Source organism: Carassius gibelio, chromosome B3, assembly GCF_023724105.1.
Source record: "Carassius gibelio isolate Cgi1373 ecotype wild population from Czech Republic chromosome B3, carGib1.2-hapl.c, whole genome shotgun sequence".
Taxonomy (NCBI): domain Eukaryota; kingdom Metazoa; phylum Chordata; class Actinopteri; order Cypriniformes; family Cyprinidae; genus Carassius; species Carassius gibelio.
Genome location: NC_068398.1, coordinates 2,105,795 through 2,123,948, shown reverse-complemented (window position 1 = coordinate 2,123,948; position 18,154 = coordinate 2,105,795). Strand labels below are relative to the sequence as shown.

At 35.0% G+C, this 18,154-nt stretch overlaps 1 protein-coding gene and 1 long non-coding RNA gene across 6 annotated transcripts in view; one reads left to right on the top strand and one right to left on the bottom strand.

The window, feature by feature from the left end:
• The window catches only part of LOC127952143 (uncharacterized), a 49,837-nt gene extending 35,282 nt beyond the window's left edge, over window positions 1-14,555 (bottom strand). For 2 of the 3 annotated variants that reach the window (XM_052550459.1, XM_052550461.1), the window contains exons 1-2: window positions 14,441-14,546; window positions 12,615-12,719 (exon numbers count right to left, since the gene is read on the bottom strand). In XM_052550459.1, coding sequence (XP_052406419.1) covers window positions 12,615-12,666 — 52 coding nt within the window. In that variant the 5' untranslated portion in view covers window positions 12,667-12,719; window positions 14,441-14,546. Of the gene's footprint in view, window positions 1-12,614; window positions 12,720-14,440 lie in introns of all 3 variants that reach the window. The other variant, XM_052550460.1, reaches the window with a different exon arrangement.
• LOC127952229 (uncharacterized) lies at window positions 179-2,460 on the top strand. 3 transcript variants are annotated; one of them, XR_008152851.1, is made up of 4 exons: window positions 179-395; window positions 1,010-1,042; window positions 1,136-1,202; window positions 1,311-2,458. It is a non-coding gene; the product is annotated as an uncharacterized LOC127952229 (long non-coding RNA). The 3 variants fall into 3 exon arrangements; XR_008152852.1 differs by having other exon boundaries at window positions 1,136-2,460; XR_008152850.1 differs by having other exon boundaries at window positions 179-1,042; window positions 1,311-2,457.
• Window positions 14,556-18,154: the final 3,599 nt, after the last annotated feature.

Here is an 18,154-nt window from a genome sequence, read left to right as displayed (position 1 = left end):
ATAACTTTTAATATTATTGCACTAGATGTATTATTATTATTAAGATACCATTTGAACAGCATATTCTTTGGGAAATATACAAAAAAAATTAATCAAGCATGTTAAAATAATTATATATATATATATATATATATATATATATATATATATATATATATATATATATATATATATATATATATATATATATATATATGCCATCAGTTTAAGAACAATAAAATAAACAATTTACTTAGCAAATGGTGATAATGTTTGTTAATGAAAGAGAGTACGGGACAAATTAACATTTAAACCTTAAACTAGCAGCGCACGTCACTTTCTGAATGAGGTGCGCGACGTGCGCGTGCCCGTCATTTTGTAACGGTCAACTTCCAGCGGACGGACACGGAGGAAAGGTAAGTCCTATAAATCTACTTTTATTCATAGATTTTAACTGATATAACGTTAAATGCCATCAAAGAGGAGTAGTGTTTTGTATTTTTGTAGGTTTTCTCTTTCAATTTAATAAATAAATGCTCTGTTTGGTTAATTAGCTCAAAAGCAGTCTCAGAGGTGGTCTAAGGTAACGGTAACTGTTAAAATCGAATATAACCTTACCTAGTTTAAATTATTTGAAATTTATCACTATAAACTATACAGTGTTAACTTTCTAATAATTTAATTTTTAACCGTAGTAACGTTAATTAGTTTGTTTGAATGCCTGCTGCTCGAGCTTGATGATGCTCATGCTATCCATGCTGTGAACTTGAATATAAACCGATAGAACGTTAAATATAAAGTTTAACGTTAATTAGACCGAGGCTGCCGAAATCATGTTCAGTGTAACGTTATGTGGGATTAATAATTTCCCCTTTTCTCCCTCAAGTGGCAGGCTTGTAAATTCTGTCATCTGTTCATTATTGGTGTTGATGGTGTTTTTCACATGCATGCTTTTTAATGCTAGTTTAATTCTCAAATTGATCTGATACTTTCGTTCCACAAAAAGTAAACACATTTTTCACTTTCTTAGGGCCTGACAACCACCAGTTGAGTCCATGATTCAGTGAGTTCCTTATAAGGAAATATATTTGTTACCACCTAGTAATTTAAATGTATTATTTATTGCTTTAAAATGAACACATATATTTATCATCAGGGGAAGAGACAGTCTGGGCAGCAGCAACAAGACAACTATTACAAGTAGAGATGGGTTTCAAGAACTGGTACTAATTTGGTTCCTGACTTGTTCAGTACTGAAAACATTTACATAAGGTACAGGATCAATAGTGCTGCTATCAGTATTCTTGTAACATTGATTCATTACCCTTTAGACACAACCACATATCCTCCAAATCATCTCTGCGTGGATGGCAGCAAGGATCCAGGATCAAGAGATCATTCATCATGGAGACTGTTCCACAGGAAGCAGTTTCTCCTGGGTGAAAAACTAAACCTGGTTGTTTCAGCATCACTCAGGCAAGACTTAATACTTTTAAATTGATTTCAGTTGGTTATGTGTTTCAGGTCATCCTGACCATTCTGCTGTTCTGGATGTAAGGCCGTGCTGCAACTACATTTCTCGTGGTTGAAAGATTTGTGGAGCGGTATCCAGACATATAACGCCCCATCACACGGGGCGTCAACGCCTCTCGTTTACTTTTAAATGAAGTGACGTCAAGCATGGTGAAATTAATTCTAGAAATTAATTCTAAATAGAAGTTGAAGACTTCTCAAGCGCCAATGCAGCCGTCCTCCAGTCAGAACATCCTATGCAAATACCCTAGCGCAGACGCAAGCCAATCGAGTGCATGCAATACCAGAAAACTAATGTGATTGGCTGTCACTATGAGAAGAGACAGTAATTCTGATCCGATATCAGTGTCGTTTTTTGCAAAAAAAAATTTAAATCAATGTAGAATTTTCTATACTTCTGTGTAGGGATGTCAATTTTCAATCATTTCCATGATCGATCGTTGTTTAAATTAATGAACAAATAATCGATTAATCGTTAACCTTATATATAATATAATATATATATATATATATAAAACTGTAAATATATATATTTTACAGTAAAGACCAAAAGTTTGGACACACCTTCTCATTCAAAGAGTTTTCTTTATTTTCATGACTATGAAAATTGTAGAGTCACACTGAAGGCATCAAGGGCTATTTGAGCAAGAAGGAGAGTGATGATGACCTGGCCTCCACAGTCACCGGACCTGAACCCAATCCAGATGGTTTAGGGGTGAGCTGGACCGCAGACAGAAGGACAAAGGGCCAACAAGTGCTAAGCATCTCTCGGGGAACTCCTTCAAGACTGTTGGAAGACCATTTCAGGTGACTACATCTTGAAGCTCATCAAGAGAAAGCCAAGAGTGTGCAAAGCAGTAATCAAAGCAAAAGAAGAACCTACAATATGACATATTTTCAGTTGTTTCACACTTTTTTTGTTATGTATATAATTCCATATATAATTCCACATGTGTTAATTCATAGTTGTGATGCCTTCAGTGTGAATCTACAATTTTCATAGTCATGAAAATAAAGAAAACTCTTTAAATGAGAAGGTGTGTCCAAACCTTTGGTCTCAAACTGATATATATATATATATATATATATATATATATATATTAGACGGTTTCATCGGATGCACGCGCCTGGACCTAAGTTAACTTCCAGTCTGTGTTGTGTATATCGGTCTGGCTGCAGTGCCTTCTACAAACACAGTTAAAGGCAAGGTGATGAGTAAACTGAAGTTGGGCTCAGGTGGTAGTGCTGCGGGAAGTGTTTCCCATACATTTATTTATTTTTGGAGACTCGCCACAATTTTAAAACTGATCGATTTTCAAAAGGGCTTCGTTAAATAAACATGAGTAACGTTACGTACTGCACGTTTAATAATTCCTAACATTTATATGTTTAGATATCAAAACGAGGCACAGGTGTTTTTATATCGCTGTATTTCTGAAGGAAGACTTGCATGTTATATGCCTGATAAAGCAGCGTGTGAGCGTAGCTCTGCTTCGTTTACAGCTGTTACTGGGGAAACCTCAACTTTATGTCTATGCTTTAAAACATCTCCTGCTGGCAAAGAATGAATTTGCATTTTCATCAAGTCCGCCTGATCCACGCAGCAAACATTTTTTGTTTGTTATCAAAAAATATCTACTCTAGAGGGACTTGGCTGTTGTTATTGATTCTATTTGGAAGTCTACCGGTTAGGTTAGGTCCACAAAAGCGCGCATGCGCAGTAACGTTTGTTTATGTTGTTGCCGTTGAAACCGTCTATATATATATATGTATGTGTGTGTGTGTGTGTGTGTATAATGTAAGTGTGTGTAAAATACATTTCTTTTAAATTCATAGCACAGTAATGAAGGCAGCAACATGTGGTAGATGGGACAGAACAAGAATCTTTCATTGTGCTAATGTATTATAATACGAAAGGGAATGGCTCCTATACAGCGTGCATCGCGTAAACACAACCAGTGCGCAGAATGATGCACTTGAAGCAACACAGAGTCACAGCGTGTAGCATTACTCACAGAAATGTTCAAAACACCAAAGGAAGAGATATTGTTGTGTATTATATGTGTGCAATATTTTGAGCCTTTTCTTTTAACAGTTTTAAATATCAGTTATTGTGCGCTCTTGAAGAGAGTTTCATTGTTTTGACTGTAGTAACTATGATAGGATGATACGCTAATCTGCCAATTCAATACTATCCCGATACTTGTGTGCCGATTCAATATATATTTATAATTATATATATATATATATAATTTAGCATTGTGATTATAGTTATATAACTATTGTAATTCGTGACTTATCCAAATTGTCTGTAAAATGATGTTTGTTTCTGTAGATTTGAGGGAAAGATTAAAAACAAGGAGGTCTGGGAATGACTGAAGGGATCTGACAGCAGTGAGGGAAGGAAGTTATCACCAGAATGTAAGTTCTTTGAGAATGTGTGCATTATTACAAGTTGAGTTTTCATTTAAATGTGGCAATGTACACAGCTGGTCAAAAGTTTTAAATATATTTTAAAAGTTTAATTTATTTCTATAATGCACAGCTATATTTTCAGCATTAATTACTCCAGTCTTCAGTGTCACATGATCTTCAGAAATCATTCTAATATGATGATTTACTGCTCAATAAATTTTTCTGATTATTATCAGTGTTGGAAACAGTTGTGCTGCCCAAACATTTTGTCTACACTACAGTTATATTTATTTATTATTTATTTTATTTATTTATTTTATTTTGGGGGGGGGGGGTGGCTAATAGCAGGAATGCATAAAATTGAAAACCAGTGGTAGAGAAGACTTTTGTAATTTTACAAAAGATTACCTTTTTTTCAATGTTTTGAACTTTGTGTTTTATAAAATAATAATGAAGAAAAAATTCAACTTTCCAGAAATGCTAAGTTTTCTTCCCCATCATTTCTAATATGCGGTGCGTTTCCCTAAAACCAACTTTGGTCACAAGTTCCTTCTTTACCAATAGAGTTCAGTGGAACTAAAAACCGTAGTAAGCTAACTGCAGATGTGATTTACATCATGTATGTCATGAGCAGATGTACACTTTGATCATAGCGCCAATAATGCGATTAGGTGCATGTAAATGCACTGATTTGTGATAATCAGCAATGTTTCCTGATCAGCAAATCAGTATATGAAAAAGATCATGTGACACTGAAGACTGGAGTAAAGTTACTGAAAAATTCAGCTTTGCCTCATAATTATTTCAATAAATATGTTTAAGTATATTCAAAAAAAGAGTATGAAAACTGTTACTTCTTTCTTTCTGTTTTCTTTTTTTTTTTTTTTTTTTTTTACATTTTTTTTTTTTTAATCAAATTAATCTAGCCTTGGTGAGTAGAAGAGACTTCTCTTGAAAACCATAAAGAAAAGATTCCAGGATGAAGAGGAGGAGGAAGAACACGTTTAACAATTTTCTATAAGCTTGCCATTAGTTATAATAAAAACAATGAACATGACTACAATAATATGCTAAATGTTATTAAAAGATTCCAGTTTGCAAGAAGTCTGAGTGTCTGACTCTACACTAGAGGAACTCTTTTCTGAAGAAGATCAGGTGCTGAGAAGAGGCCTTGTTCTACAGCAAAACACTGCATCAAGCCTCCTGTCCTTCCCTCAGAAGAGCCTGTCTTCTGCTGCTGGGGTAAGAAACACCCTCTTCCTCTTCTCTATCAGCTGTCCTGCACCTAACTCTGCCTCCTCAGCACTGTCTGAAAGAGTCATCTCCACAGTCAGTAATCACAGATTCTTCTGAGAAAGTCGATATGTTCATTTTCTTAAAAAACTTTGTTTTTTCGGGTGGGACAAATAATACAGGAGAGATGCTAGAAATCTCTATATTGTTCATTTTTCATATCTTTACGCTTTATGAATGTTTTTCTTCTGAGAAGCTCAAAAATTATGGTTCTTTGGTAATTGCTTTATTGTTTAGGTTTATCCTCTGATAGTGAGCACAGAGCCCTGATCATGACATGCAAGAAAAAGAAAGAAATCATGTCCATGATTTACTAATTCATTCCCTCTATGTACTAAAACGTGCACGATTACTTTTACATTTCATTGATTTGCTAAATCGTATGCACAATTTACTAATTCGTTCTCTTGATGTATAAATAGTGTACACGTTTTAGCAAATCGAGGGAATGAAATATAAAATCGTGCGCATGAATTAGCCTAAATTTTTTCCTGCATGTCGTGTAATTAAAGCACATCACCACCAGACATTTATACCAGGAGCCTCATATACGACGCTCACAGTTTTACTTTGTGCAGTATCTCTGTGCAGTATCTGCTGAATTGTTTCATATCTATTTATCATGTATTTTTCGTTGCACTAAATTATGTTGTATCAATAAGTTTACTGATAATTATTTTTAATTTTCACTAATAACGTCATTAACCATCTCCCCATCTTTAAGACAAAAATTCTCTATTGTTTATATTGTGTAATCTATGAATTGATGTGTTTAGTTTTCTGTGCTCATAACTTAGTAACATTTTGCATGGTTAAAGAACAGGTGCGATGTTCAAAATGTTTTTATACAAAGTAGTGCTGAATAAATATTGATTTGTGAATGAATGCAGTGTGTTTTTGTCTATTTTATATTAGAATGTAATGTTTTTGTATTTGTTTGCATTGCATGTATGTAATTAATGTATTAACTATGAATCCCCTATAATTAGATTACAATTAGATTTCATAAGGTTTATTTTTTGCACCAGAGATGGATTGAGTTTATTAGTTCTTTATGTATTTCAAGGTAATGGTGAGGTGAAAATATGAATTACCAATATGATCCTGTAATGTCACGTCCTCATAACGTGCCAGTTTGGTCGTCAGGACATACTCATCACGTTCCAGTGACGTTCCAGTATAACGTCGCCACGACGGATATGGGAATCACAAAGTTACGTCACTGGAACGTTATGTGGTACGTCGCTGAGACCAATATGGTATTTTATAGGAACGTCCTCATAACGTGTCAGTTTGGTCGCTGGGACATACTCATCACGTTCCAGCGACGTTCCAGTATAACGTCGCCACGACGGATATGGGAATCACAAAGTTACGTCACTGGAACGTTATATGGTACGTCGCTGCGACCAATATGGTACTTTATAGTAACGTTCTCATAACGTGCCAGTTCGGTCGCTGGGACGTACTCCTCACGTTCCAGCGACGTTCCACTATAACGTCGCCACGACGGATATGGGAATCACAAAGTTACGTCGCTGGAACGTTATTTGGGACGTCGCTGCAACGAATATGGTCTGGTCCAGTTACGTCGTCACAACGTAACTGTGTTAGCTGGGCACAGATGCAACAGTTATTTTTGCATATCATAAATTGTTACACTAAAAAAAAAGATTAACACATGAGATGACGGAAATCATTGTGGTGTATTTTGGGTGGGTTTCTCCCATCCCCATACAACACAACTTCTCTGTCTTTCACTGCTCTTACAAGAACATCAGTCTCCTCGGCTGTGAACCGCTCCTGGCGTGCGCCTGGTAAATACGCCATAATAATAGCAATCCATAATGGAACTTGCGCACCTGCTTTTAAAGGGAATGTTGGATGACGCTATGATTGGTTTATTTCACGTTACGCCCAAACCACACCTATGAATAATGAAGCTACTTCAGACCAACCCATTTTAGATTTGCGCCGGGCGCAAGAGCCATTTATCCCGCCGGGAAAATAGCAACAGCGCCGAGACCCACCCACAAACTTACTTGCGCTTCGCGCTTTGACACTTGCGTTTCAGATCGTTTAAATAGGGCCCATAGACTCTTTAATAATGTTTTTTTTTTTTTTGTCAACTTCAGATGGATTGCCAAATCATCTTGTTGAACTGCAAATATGCCATAAATTTAAACTTACAATGTCCAATTTGTTTTTGACATATTTGAAAATTATCGGGAGGACAGGAGGTGTTTGTAACATTCTCGGATCAGGCCGTAATTCTTCTCACGTGGAACAAGCCGTGACTATGTGAGCATCTGCGATTGTCTCCTGAGAGAGAAAAATCACCTGTGAGCTCGTATGACAGCAAAAATTTCACCATGTACGCCCGCCTTAAGAGAAGCTCAGATTCGTCACCAATGCCCATGAGATATTTAGCATGCTATATATCTGTCTGAGAATCAGAGTCCTGCAGTGAGAAATGTATTTTGACTGGAAATAACATTTCCAATAAGATTTTCAATACCAAGCTAACAATGTTAAAACTAAGAGCCCTCTTAGCTAAAAATACAGCTGCGCATCACAGAAATAGAATTATATTTTAAAGCATATTAAAATAGAAACTGTTATTTTTAAATTGTGATAATATTTCACAAAATTACAGGTTTTTCTCTGCATTTTTGGTGAAATGAATACAGCCTTTATGAGCACAAGAAAACTTGGGTAAAAAATTTGAAAACTCTTACTGATCCCAGTCTTTTGAACGGTAGTGTACACCGACAGGGAACGTTTGCACCCTCATTACCTCATAGTCTACTTCTGCCCCGCCACACATTTTATGTAGTTGTGCGTGTGTAAAATCTGTGTGGAAAAAGCTGCATGATACACTGGACAGCGCAGAGCGAATACATTTACTTTACAGATTTTATTGAGAGTAGGGCTGTCGCGATATACCGGTATTGACGATAACCGTGATATTCAAATACACAAGTTGTTATTATTATACTAGTCATAGACTGGGACATATTATATAACCTATTAACAGCGGTTTTCTGTGTTCATATACTTAAGTAAAGGGTGATTATTTTAATAAGTACCACGTTTTCTTTACTCGTCTTATTTTTGTATTTGCAATCAATATGGCCTGTGCGTAGTAGCACTTCATTTCTTTATTTGTACAAATCTATGAACAGTTACACGATTAAAACGGATCTTGAAAAACTGAGCGACCACATTGCTACATTAAACTCTATAAATGTTGGTCACAGTGCCATGCACTTAATGACTCATATGTGGTCATTCTTCAATAAGGTTCATTAGTTAACATTAGTTAATTACATTGATTAACATATATAAATAACATAAATAATAATGAACAATATTTCCACAGCATTTATTAATCTTAGTTCATGTTAATTTCAGCATTTACTAATGCATTGTTAAAATCACAAGTTGTGTTTGTAAACATTAATGTACTATGAACATTGAATAACTCGATTTTTATTAACATTAACAAAGATTAATAAATTGTGTAATAAATGTATTGTTCATTGTTCATTCATGTTTGTTAAACATTAATGTTAACAAATGGCATCTTATTGTAAAGTGTTACCATTAATATTTATTCATCATACTGTTGAACTTGACAGTATTTTCTCTTGTTATTTCATGAGAGCTTTAAAGAAGACGGAGAAAGCCAGAGTCTTGTGCCCTGCGTTTATCAGTATCAATATTATGCTCGTTGGATGAAAAAGAAAAACTCAATAAAAAAAGTAAAAAAAAAATTGACCATGAATTCTTATGGCCACAATAACCAGGAAATGAAAAATCTAATATCATGACAGACCTAATTGAGAGTTTACAGAGGTTCAGATGATGATTTATAAAAAAAATAAAAATAATTATAATTATATATATATATATATATATATATATATATACACGTGTGTGTGTGTGTGTGTGTGTGTGTATATATATATATATATATATATATATATATATATATATATATATATATATATATATATATATATATATATATATATATATATATATATATATATATATACTTATTTAGGGGATTAGTGTTTAGCTTTTGTTGGGCTCTTGACCCTTGACTTTCAAATGTTAGCTTTTCTCTGGCTAACAGCAGGAGAAATTATGATCAGGTGTTGATGGTGATCTACTGATCCACTGCTCTCATTCAGTGTCTTAAATATCATTAAAGAAGAATTTATGTATTTTGTCTTCTTTTACTCTTGGATGTGGTTATTTTGATTATTTATACTCTATAAAACCAAATTAAACTCACAGTGATGATGACATCAGTAACCCATCCAAGATCCAAGGATGCTTTCCACTTTATTATGTTTAATAACAATACCACCATTTTTACAGTGATAGAAAGGAACTGGTCTTACACAGATACAGACACAGATATGGTCTAAGCTGGAATTGCATTTAATCTGTTTTTATGTGGGTCACGCAGCTTTAGTGACTTTACCTGACCTCCAGAGACACACACTTGAGCCAGAGCTGAACTTTACACATGTGAACAGGCAGAGGGGACATATAGGAAGAGAACGGATGATTCTCTATTATACATCATGTAAATATCACTGTATATAATGTATAACAACAAATATTGTGTGTGTGTGGCTCAGGGAGGAGTCCTTTATTGAAGAGCTTCCACTGGGCTTGACTACACCGCTGTCATCTATTATCTCAGATGAGTCTCATTCATTAATAACTTTACATTACCTCATTACCCTCCCAGCAGAGGGATTTAAATCAAGTTCACAAGTCCCTGTGATTATCTGTGTCTAATTCAGTTCTGCTTTTTGCTTTTGCACTTCACAAGCAAACAGTGATTATTAATCATTGACAGAAATTCTTTCACTTTCATTGTTATAGAAAAAAACAGGTTGTAAACGCTGGGTCAAATCAGGTAAGCAGATAACACGACCTGATAAAAATGACAACGTGACAACACCTGACATGAATGTTACCAAACCAAAGTTGATCATATCTCTAAGCTTGTTTGTGTCTAAATCTCATGTTCGGTTATGATAAATAATCATCATCTCTTAGCCTTGTCAAAGTCAAACTGAAGTTTAATAAGAGATCATTCTGGTGCATCTGGACATATTGAACCCTGTTTAAGTTTACAGAGAAACTGCAACTAATGCAGACTGGTCACTATTGAAAAAATAGAAAAGCATCTCTGAAGGAAGTGCTGCCTGACGATTAGAAACACATATACACACATAACGAGAAAAAATAAATCTGAACAAAAGCTTTCAGAATCATCATCTCAAGTAAATCAACTTACAAAACTACTGAAAGCTTAAAACATGAAGCAAAATCATGCTGAAGATGAAGAGTAAAGCAGGAGAGATTCATTTAAAGCTGCTCTCTTAAAGGCGCAATATGTAATTTTTATGCTTTAAAAATAGCAGAAATCACTATATCTATGTTATATATATTTTTTAGTTCTGTACTTACATCATCCCGACAGTTTCCACGAACTTTCAAATCCGGAGAAAATTATAGTTTAATTAGAAGACACGGCACGTTTCTTTATTTCCGTTTTGTCGCCCGTCTATGGCGTCATATAAACTTTGACCCCTCTAGTTTATCTAACTTCCTGCGGAAGCGCCAAATACAAAGGTGATCAGAAACAAAGACGAAACGAAAAAGAAAAAGTAGTAGCCTTGATCGAGACTATTATATTTTATATTTATATTCGTATTTAAACCTCAATCAATAACTTAGTTATGGATCATGATTATGCTTTGCCTGCACGTTCTGTGAAGCACAAACGCACGGGTGAAATGAATGACCCGAGATGGTTTTGGGACAAGAGAAGCATAAGACACGGGTAAATATTGGAGTTGCATTTCCAAGATAGAGAGAGCTTCGTGAAAAGCTGAAACTACAGAGAGATGCCGAACTCGCTTGCATTCTGATAAACAGGTATGCATTCATTCAGCTAACTGTATCTATCCGTATATTTTGTGAAACGATGATGTCTTGTGTAAAACGCAGACGGACTACCTCTCATGTAAATCTACATTTGTTCTATATCTAGCTGAATAAAGTAGCTTCAAATGCAGTTCTCTAACTTGTTCGATATCATAGTATAACGTAATTATAATTATTAACGAAAGGCGGCCGTGTTTTTTAACATATATTACTACTAGCTAGATGGAATATTGATTTGATAGGGGTCTCATAATTCATATAGACTGTTTCAACGGGCGAAAGCGCCTGGACCAAAGTTAACTTCCGGTCTGTGTTGTGTATATCGGTCTGGCTGCGGTGCCTTCTACAAACACAGTTGCTGTGGGATGTGTTTCCCATACATTTATTTATTTTTGGAGACTCACCACAATTTTAAAACTGATTTTTTTTTTCAAAAAGGCTTAATTGAGTAACGTTAAGTACTGCACGTTTAATAATAATAATTCCTTACATTTATATGTTTAAATATCAAAGCGAGGCACGGGTGTTTTTATATCGCTGTATTTCTGAATGAAGACTTGCATGTTACTGTATATGCCTGATAGCAGCGTATGAGCATACCAGCTCTGCTTCGTTTACAGCTGTTACTGGGGAAACCTCTATTTCTGGCGCTTTATGTCTATGCTTTAAAACATCTCCTGTTGGCAAAGAATTAATTAGTATTTTCATTAAGTCCGCCTGATCCACACAGAAAACACATTTTGTTTGTTATCAAAAAATATCTACTCTAGAGGGACTTGGCTGATGTTATTGATTCTATTTGGAAGTCTACCTGAAGTTAACTTAGGTCCACAAAAGCGCTCATGCGCAGGAACGTTTGTTTATGTTGTTGCCGTTGAAACCGTCTATATCTCTCCTTTCGAAAAGACGTGATTGTCAAAATACTAAGTTAGAATGAGTGAGGAATGACAGGGAGCGACAGAGCGCGTGTTCCAATGAACAACAACTCCCATGAGCCTTACGCTCTTTCCCCACGGCATCAAAGTACGTCTTATGTTATTATTTTGATTGAGTGACCCCTGGTGGCCAAAAATTCCATACTGCGCGTTTAATATGTATTTATAACACATGAACTGGTTTTACACTGTATTGAAGGAGGACACGTGATGATGATTTTTCTTCATTATTAGGTACAAATAATTACATTTTGATTAACTATTCTGTAAGGTAATCCATATAGGCACAATCTCATTTCAAGCATTTAAGCAGAAGCCTCTACAGCAAAATATATTTTTACAATCACGAGCAAAATAAATTCAGTCAAATGTGTCCAAAACTTAAACAAATCCTGTAAGTTTGCAGAGATTTAAACAGGACATAATTAACTATGTGCCTTGCCTTCAGAATCAACTTAAAGAGAAATAAAATCTTGTACATACCGTCAGATATAAGAGGACTAACAGTCACTAAAAGGATCATAAGCAGCTCCATGTTCAGCTGAAGTTCAGTTCATCTCTCTGCGTCGTCAAAGTGAAAGTGATCTGCTGCAAGGAAGGAAGAACCATTAAACCTGCACTGCTTTCTTTCTGAATCTGCAGCTCATCGAGATAAACAGTTCTGATTAAATGAAATAATAAAGAAAAGAACAATAAGAAGAAACAGCATCTGTAAAGAGAGTATAATCTGAAATTGCAAAATTTTTTAAAGATCAAGAAATGAGCAGAAATCTGACCCTAAATTAAAAAGCTCATGATCATATGTAATTATTATAATTAATCTATTATTTATATATAATTAAATGCACCCATAAAATATGTTTATTATAGCCTACATAAACACAACTTATACTGTGTAAATCAATGAAACATTCATAAACGATATAAATGCTTCTCTAATGCATCTTTCTCTCACTGCAGCTAAGATACGAGACTATATTCAGAGGACAGAGAAACACTTAAACTCTCAGCATTATGTTTGTGATGGACAGATGATGATCTTTAAAGAGACAGTTCACCCAAAATCTCAGTCAGACTGGAGTTTCACTTCTGTGTGAATTTCTCTGTGTCTCTTTTTAGGTTAAACACATTAAATTCACTCCTTACAGTCACCATCTACCTTGTAATTATTGTAAACTTTCATTAAAAGCGTCACACGGATCTGTCCTGATGCAGCAGAAATGTGTGTTATGCCCAGAGACATGTTTCTGTATTGTAGCTGTTTTAATTGAATCTTGCACACTTGAAGTGAATCATAATGATTCTGAATGATTTTTCAGCATCCATCAGCGGATTGACACCAACTCCAGAATCCTGTGAGTTTAACTGTATGTCAACAAACATTAAAACACACTCAGTCCAAATTTAGTGGAGGAGAAATCATTTAGTTCATTTATAGCAGTACTTTATTTATTTAATTTTTGTCTGTTTTTAATGTGGATCGGCAGATTTAGTTATTTATATGTAATAGCTCAGTTGTGGTGGTTGTTTGCTCTTTTGTTCATCTTGATCTGTTTCATGCTGTGTAAAAGGATCTTCAGGTGATAAAAGAAGAACATAATGAAGTTATGAAGAGGAGCGTCCTGTAGTTGGCGCCAGATCTTTATTCAAACACAAAACCCCGCCCATAATAACCAACCGTCTTCTGAGGAGAGGGGAGCACTTCGGGGGTTTTGATCATGTAATTTGCAATCATTAATGGACTACAATTCACTGCAAGTGATCTCTTCAGCTCTGATAAGAGGAAGAGGAAGAGGAAGACTGGATCATCTTCAGAGAGTTTCATCGTCTTGACTTTCATCTGAACACGACATGCAGTTTGAACGCTGAATGGAAGATGACAGACATCAAATATACTTCCTCAATATGAGTTTCCAGAACAATCTTTCTAAGACATGCTTGTCATGAAATCAGAACACTAGACTGAAACATGATAATGTGTGACGCTGATACACAAACAAGGCCCCAGCTACAACCCGACTATACACTTATCAACATCTGGAGGTGCAGCTTCACACGATACATGTAACGTTACAGACAGAGACCTGAACATGAACTGAACACTTCACGGAATCAGATAGCTCTGCTTCTCAACACTGAACACCGATATTTGTTTCTGATACAGTTCTGTTTCAAAAAATGAAAGTGAAACTAACTAGTGCGGCTCATTCCAACAATAATTTCATTTCAGAATAAATATAAACCCATGTTTTAGCGCTGAATCTCACATTTACTTTGTATATGCATTATATGTTAAATGTTTAGCCTACCTTTAAGAACATCTTCAACACAATTTCAAAACGCCATGTTGCTTCACGAGAGCAGGAAGTCATCTATGGGTGGAGTGACTCTGTGTTAGTGATGTGTCGCTCTTCTCGAATCTTTAATGTGACTCGGGAAGAACGAGTCATCTCGGGGAGTGATTTGTTCATTTTGAATGAATCTTTAATGTGACTCGGGAAGAACGAGTCATCTCGGGGAGTGATTTGTTCATTTTGAATGAATCTTTAATGTGATTCGGGAAGAACGAGTCGCCTCGGGGAGTGATTCGTTAATTTTTTTCTGAACGAGATTCAAAGGTCCGAGTCGGTAAAATGATCCGAACTTCCCATTACTACATATGAACAGTACGGGTTGGGTTAGAAGTTAAAGCTACAGTTCCAGATAAAAAAAAGGCATAAGGTGAATGACAGCTGCTCAACGCAAATATGTTTAGAGAACTTTTTGCGACATTATGTAACCTGATGATTATTTTAGAATATGACACCAGTCGCATCACACTTTTTCAAATATGTCTTACATTTATTATACCTGTCATAAGAAAAAACACAAATATTTTTGAAATATGTAAAAAAAAAAAAATGCTTGTACCATAATTAATTAGACTAATAACAAACAGGAATAACAATAGTCTTTAGGAATTTGCACTTTTATTCTTAAATTTGAGTTGGCACATTCAACTTGTCTCAGAATCAGAAATTAATCAAGAGTGACATTCACAACCATTGAAACTTCTTTTGAAAAGACTTGAAAGTTTGGAGATCCAAAAGCAGCTTAATTTGGGACAAACCCGAGATGTGATCCACAAGCATTGGGTCAAAACACAGTCAGGCAATCCAAACAATCGACAAGAAAGGAAAATCAGAAATGATAAAAGAGATCACAAAACCAAGAGACATAAATCCAGGGAGAATGCTCAGAAATAGTGACTGTGTAACAGGATTATAGAGATTACTTTACAGCGTACACGATAAACACAAACAAATTCACTATAACAGTGTAAATACACATCATAATGTAATAAATTGCAGGCACACATGCAATCAGGGGTGGACTGGGGCCGGATCTTCATCTTCTGAGAAACTTCAGTGATTTCATTGTTATCCTTCTCATACAGTCACTGAATACACCATTAACTGTTCACTGGATAGCATTGTCTTCTGCATTTGATGTTAGAGCGCTGTTGAGAGAGAACAAGAATGCATTGGAAACACAGGTGGTAATAGAGGTAAGGAATAATACACTTACCTGAGATGATTTTTATATAGCTCTGAAATATATGTTTGTATTCTTGAAAACAAAATTATTAGCGAATTAGCAAAGAAAGAAAAAATAGCCATAATATGGACATTGTAAATGCTTAGATACTGTGATACTCAGATTTCCTTCTCACATTGCTGATTTCACCATTATCTGTTCACCTAACCAGTATATGTTGTTGATTTTCTCTGTTATCATGTTTCATTCAGCAGATATAACACAAAATACATGATGAGTCAGTCTGATCAGTCTGTCTGGAGTGACATGAAGAAACTGAGATATATATATATATATATATATATATATATATATATGTGTGTATATATGTGTGTGTGTGTGTGTGTGTCTTTTGTGAGAGAGAGTTCAAAACAAAGCAGTTTTGGCAGGTGCTCAAAGTTTAAAAGGGGCATATAGAACAAGGCTTTAAATGGCGCTGTTCAAAATATCAATACAGCAATATTTTGTGATGAATTCCTTGCTGCTTTGCGAAGGCGCACCTTCAATGAATGGCCTATTTTAGAACTGTTTTCATATATAGGGCGCACCGGATTATAAGGCGCATAGAATAGAAGATACGGCAGTCAGACGTTTGACTGGGTTTGCGTTATGCATCCACTAAATAGAGCTGTGCTAAAGGGAATGTCAACACTTTGCGCTCCGGATTATAAGGCGCACTGTCATTTTTTTTTTTGAAAATTAAAGGCTTTTAAGTGCGCCTTAGAGTGCGGAACATACAGTATGTATTGATACAGCAGCAAATGCTTGGATGCTGTTTTGAAAAAGAAACAATAGAGAAGACAATTTAAAGTTTAAAATAATAATAGCTCTGGGATTAGAAACTGAAATGTCTTAAATTGTCCCAACCTGGCGGCTTTTTCTTCTCTGTTCTACAGAATAATTAAGAACAGCTGTTATAGTAAAAACTATAGAAAACACTTGTGCCTCTACATTTTCCTCTTTCTCACCAGCCTCTGTCTCCTGGCTTGCTGTTCCCTGCTCTCTTCCTGTCACTTGTGCCTCTACATTTCCCTCTTTATCTTCCTCTATCTCCATCTCCTCATCTGATATTAGTTTCCACTCTCTGTCCATCTAGGAACAAGGCACAATTTACTATTTCAGCATTAATCAATTATTTTAACCATCACTACCACTCTTGCACCTAATCAATAAGTCCACCTTAAATATTGATACAAAACATTAAAAAACTGATACACTGGAATATAGTGATTAATATAATTATTTCTGTTGTAGTTGTCTAAAATTGAACACCTTTGCAATGTAAACAAATGACAGGCTAAATTTGTTATTCATCTCCTTCACACTGCACTTTGATGTCAGGTATATTATGCATTTTTTATTGACATTGATATTTTTACATTTATTTCCAGAGAAATTCTATTGAGTTTACAGGCTAAAGCGGTCTTGCTGTTGTAAACAATGTTGCTATTGTAGAAAAAAAAAAAAAAAAAATAATAATAATAATATATATATATATATATATATATATATATATATATATATATATATATATATATATATATATATATATATATATATATATTTGCGTCACATTTAAAATATAATCATATTTTAATTCATTTCTGAATTGTTTTTATTTTTATAATGATAATTCAGAGAATGAGAAAATCTGAATAAGCCTTACCAGTGTTGTGATAATTATTGTTAAGGCACTATATGTGTTAAAAAATAAATAATTACTGTAATATAATAGTGTAGTCAAATAACATAAAAAAGACCAGACCCCTCGATGCCTGTGAAACATTTCTCCCTCAAACAGCACGCTAGTGTTACCTCTACACTACAGGCTACACACAGCAATTAGTGATGGGTCATGCGCAAAAGATGCGGCTCTGAGAGCCGATGCTTTGTAGTGAATCAGAAGAGTCGGCTCGCATCGAGTGAGGGGATCATACCCTCAAACAGAGAGGGGGATGAATTGAAGTGGCACTCCACTGCAAGTTAACGAGTCGTAACAACGTTAATGGAGTGGAGACTGTGTGTATTGTGGCAACATCGGTTCCTTCAGAGAGAATCTTCTCAAAAACTGGGCAGATAATCACAGAAAGAAGAAATAGGATCAGTCTATCAAAGCTGAGGCATCTGATTTTTTTGAATGCCAATCTTCACTGAGGACATTAATACTGTTTGATTGAGTATGGTTTTAGTTCTGTGTATTTATTTGCGGTTTTGTTGTTAATTTGTACAATAAAATGTTTGATTAAAATATTAAACAAAAGAATGGTTTTGTAACCAAATAAATGCACAAAATTAGGCAATTATAAGTATTCTCATAAAAGCACTGCCCATGAAAGGGTTTTCAACACACAAACCATTAATTTTTGCAAAGATATAGTAAAACAAAGGCCTAGAAAAAAAAAAAATAAGATTAAGAGCCATTCAGGAGTCTGAAAAGAGCCGAACTT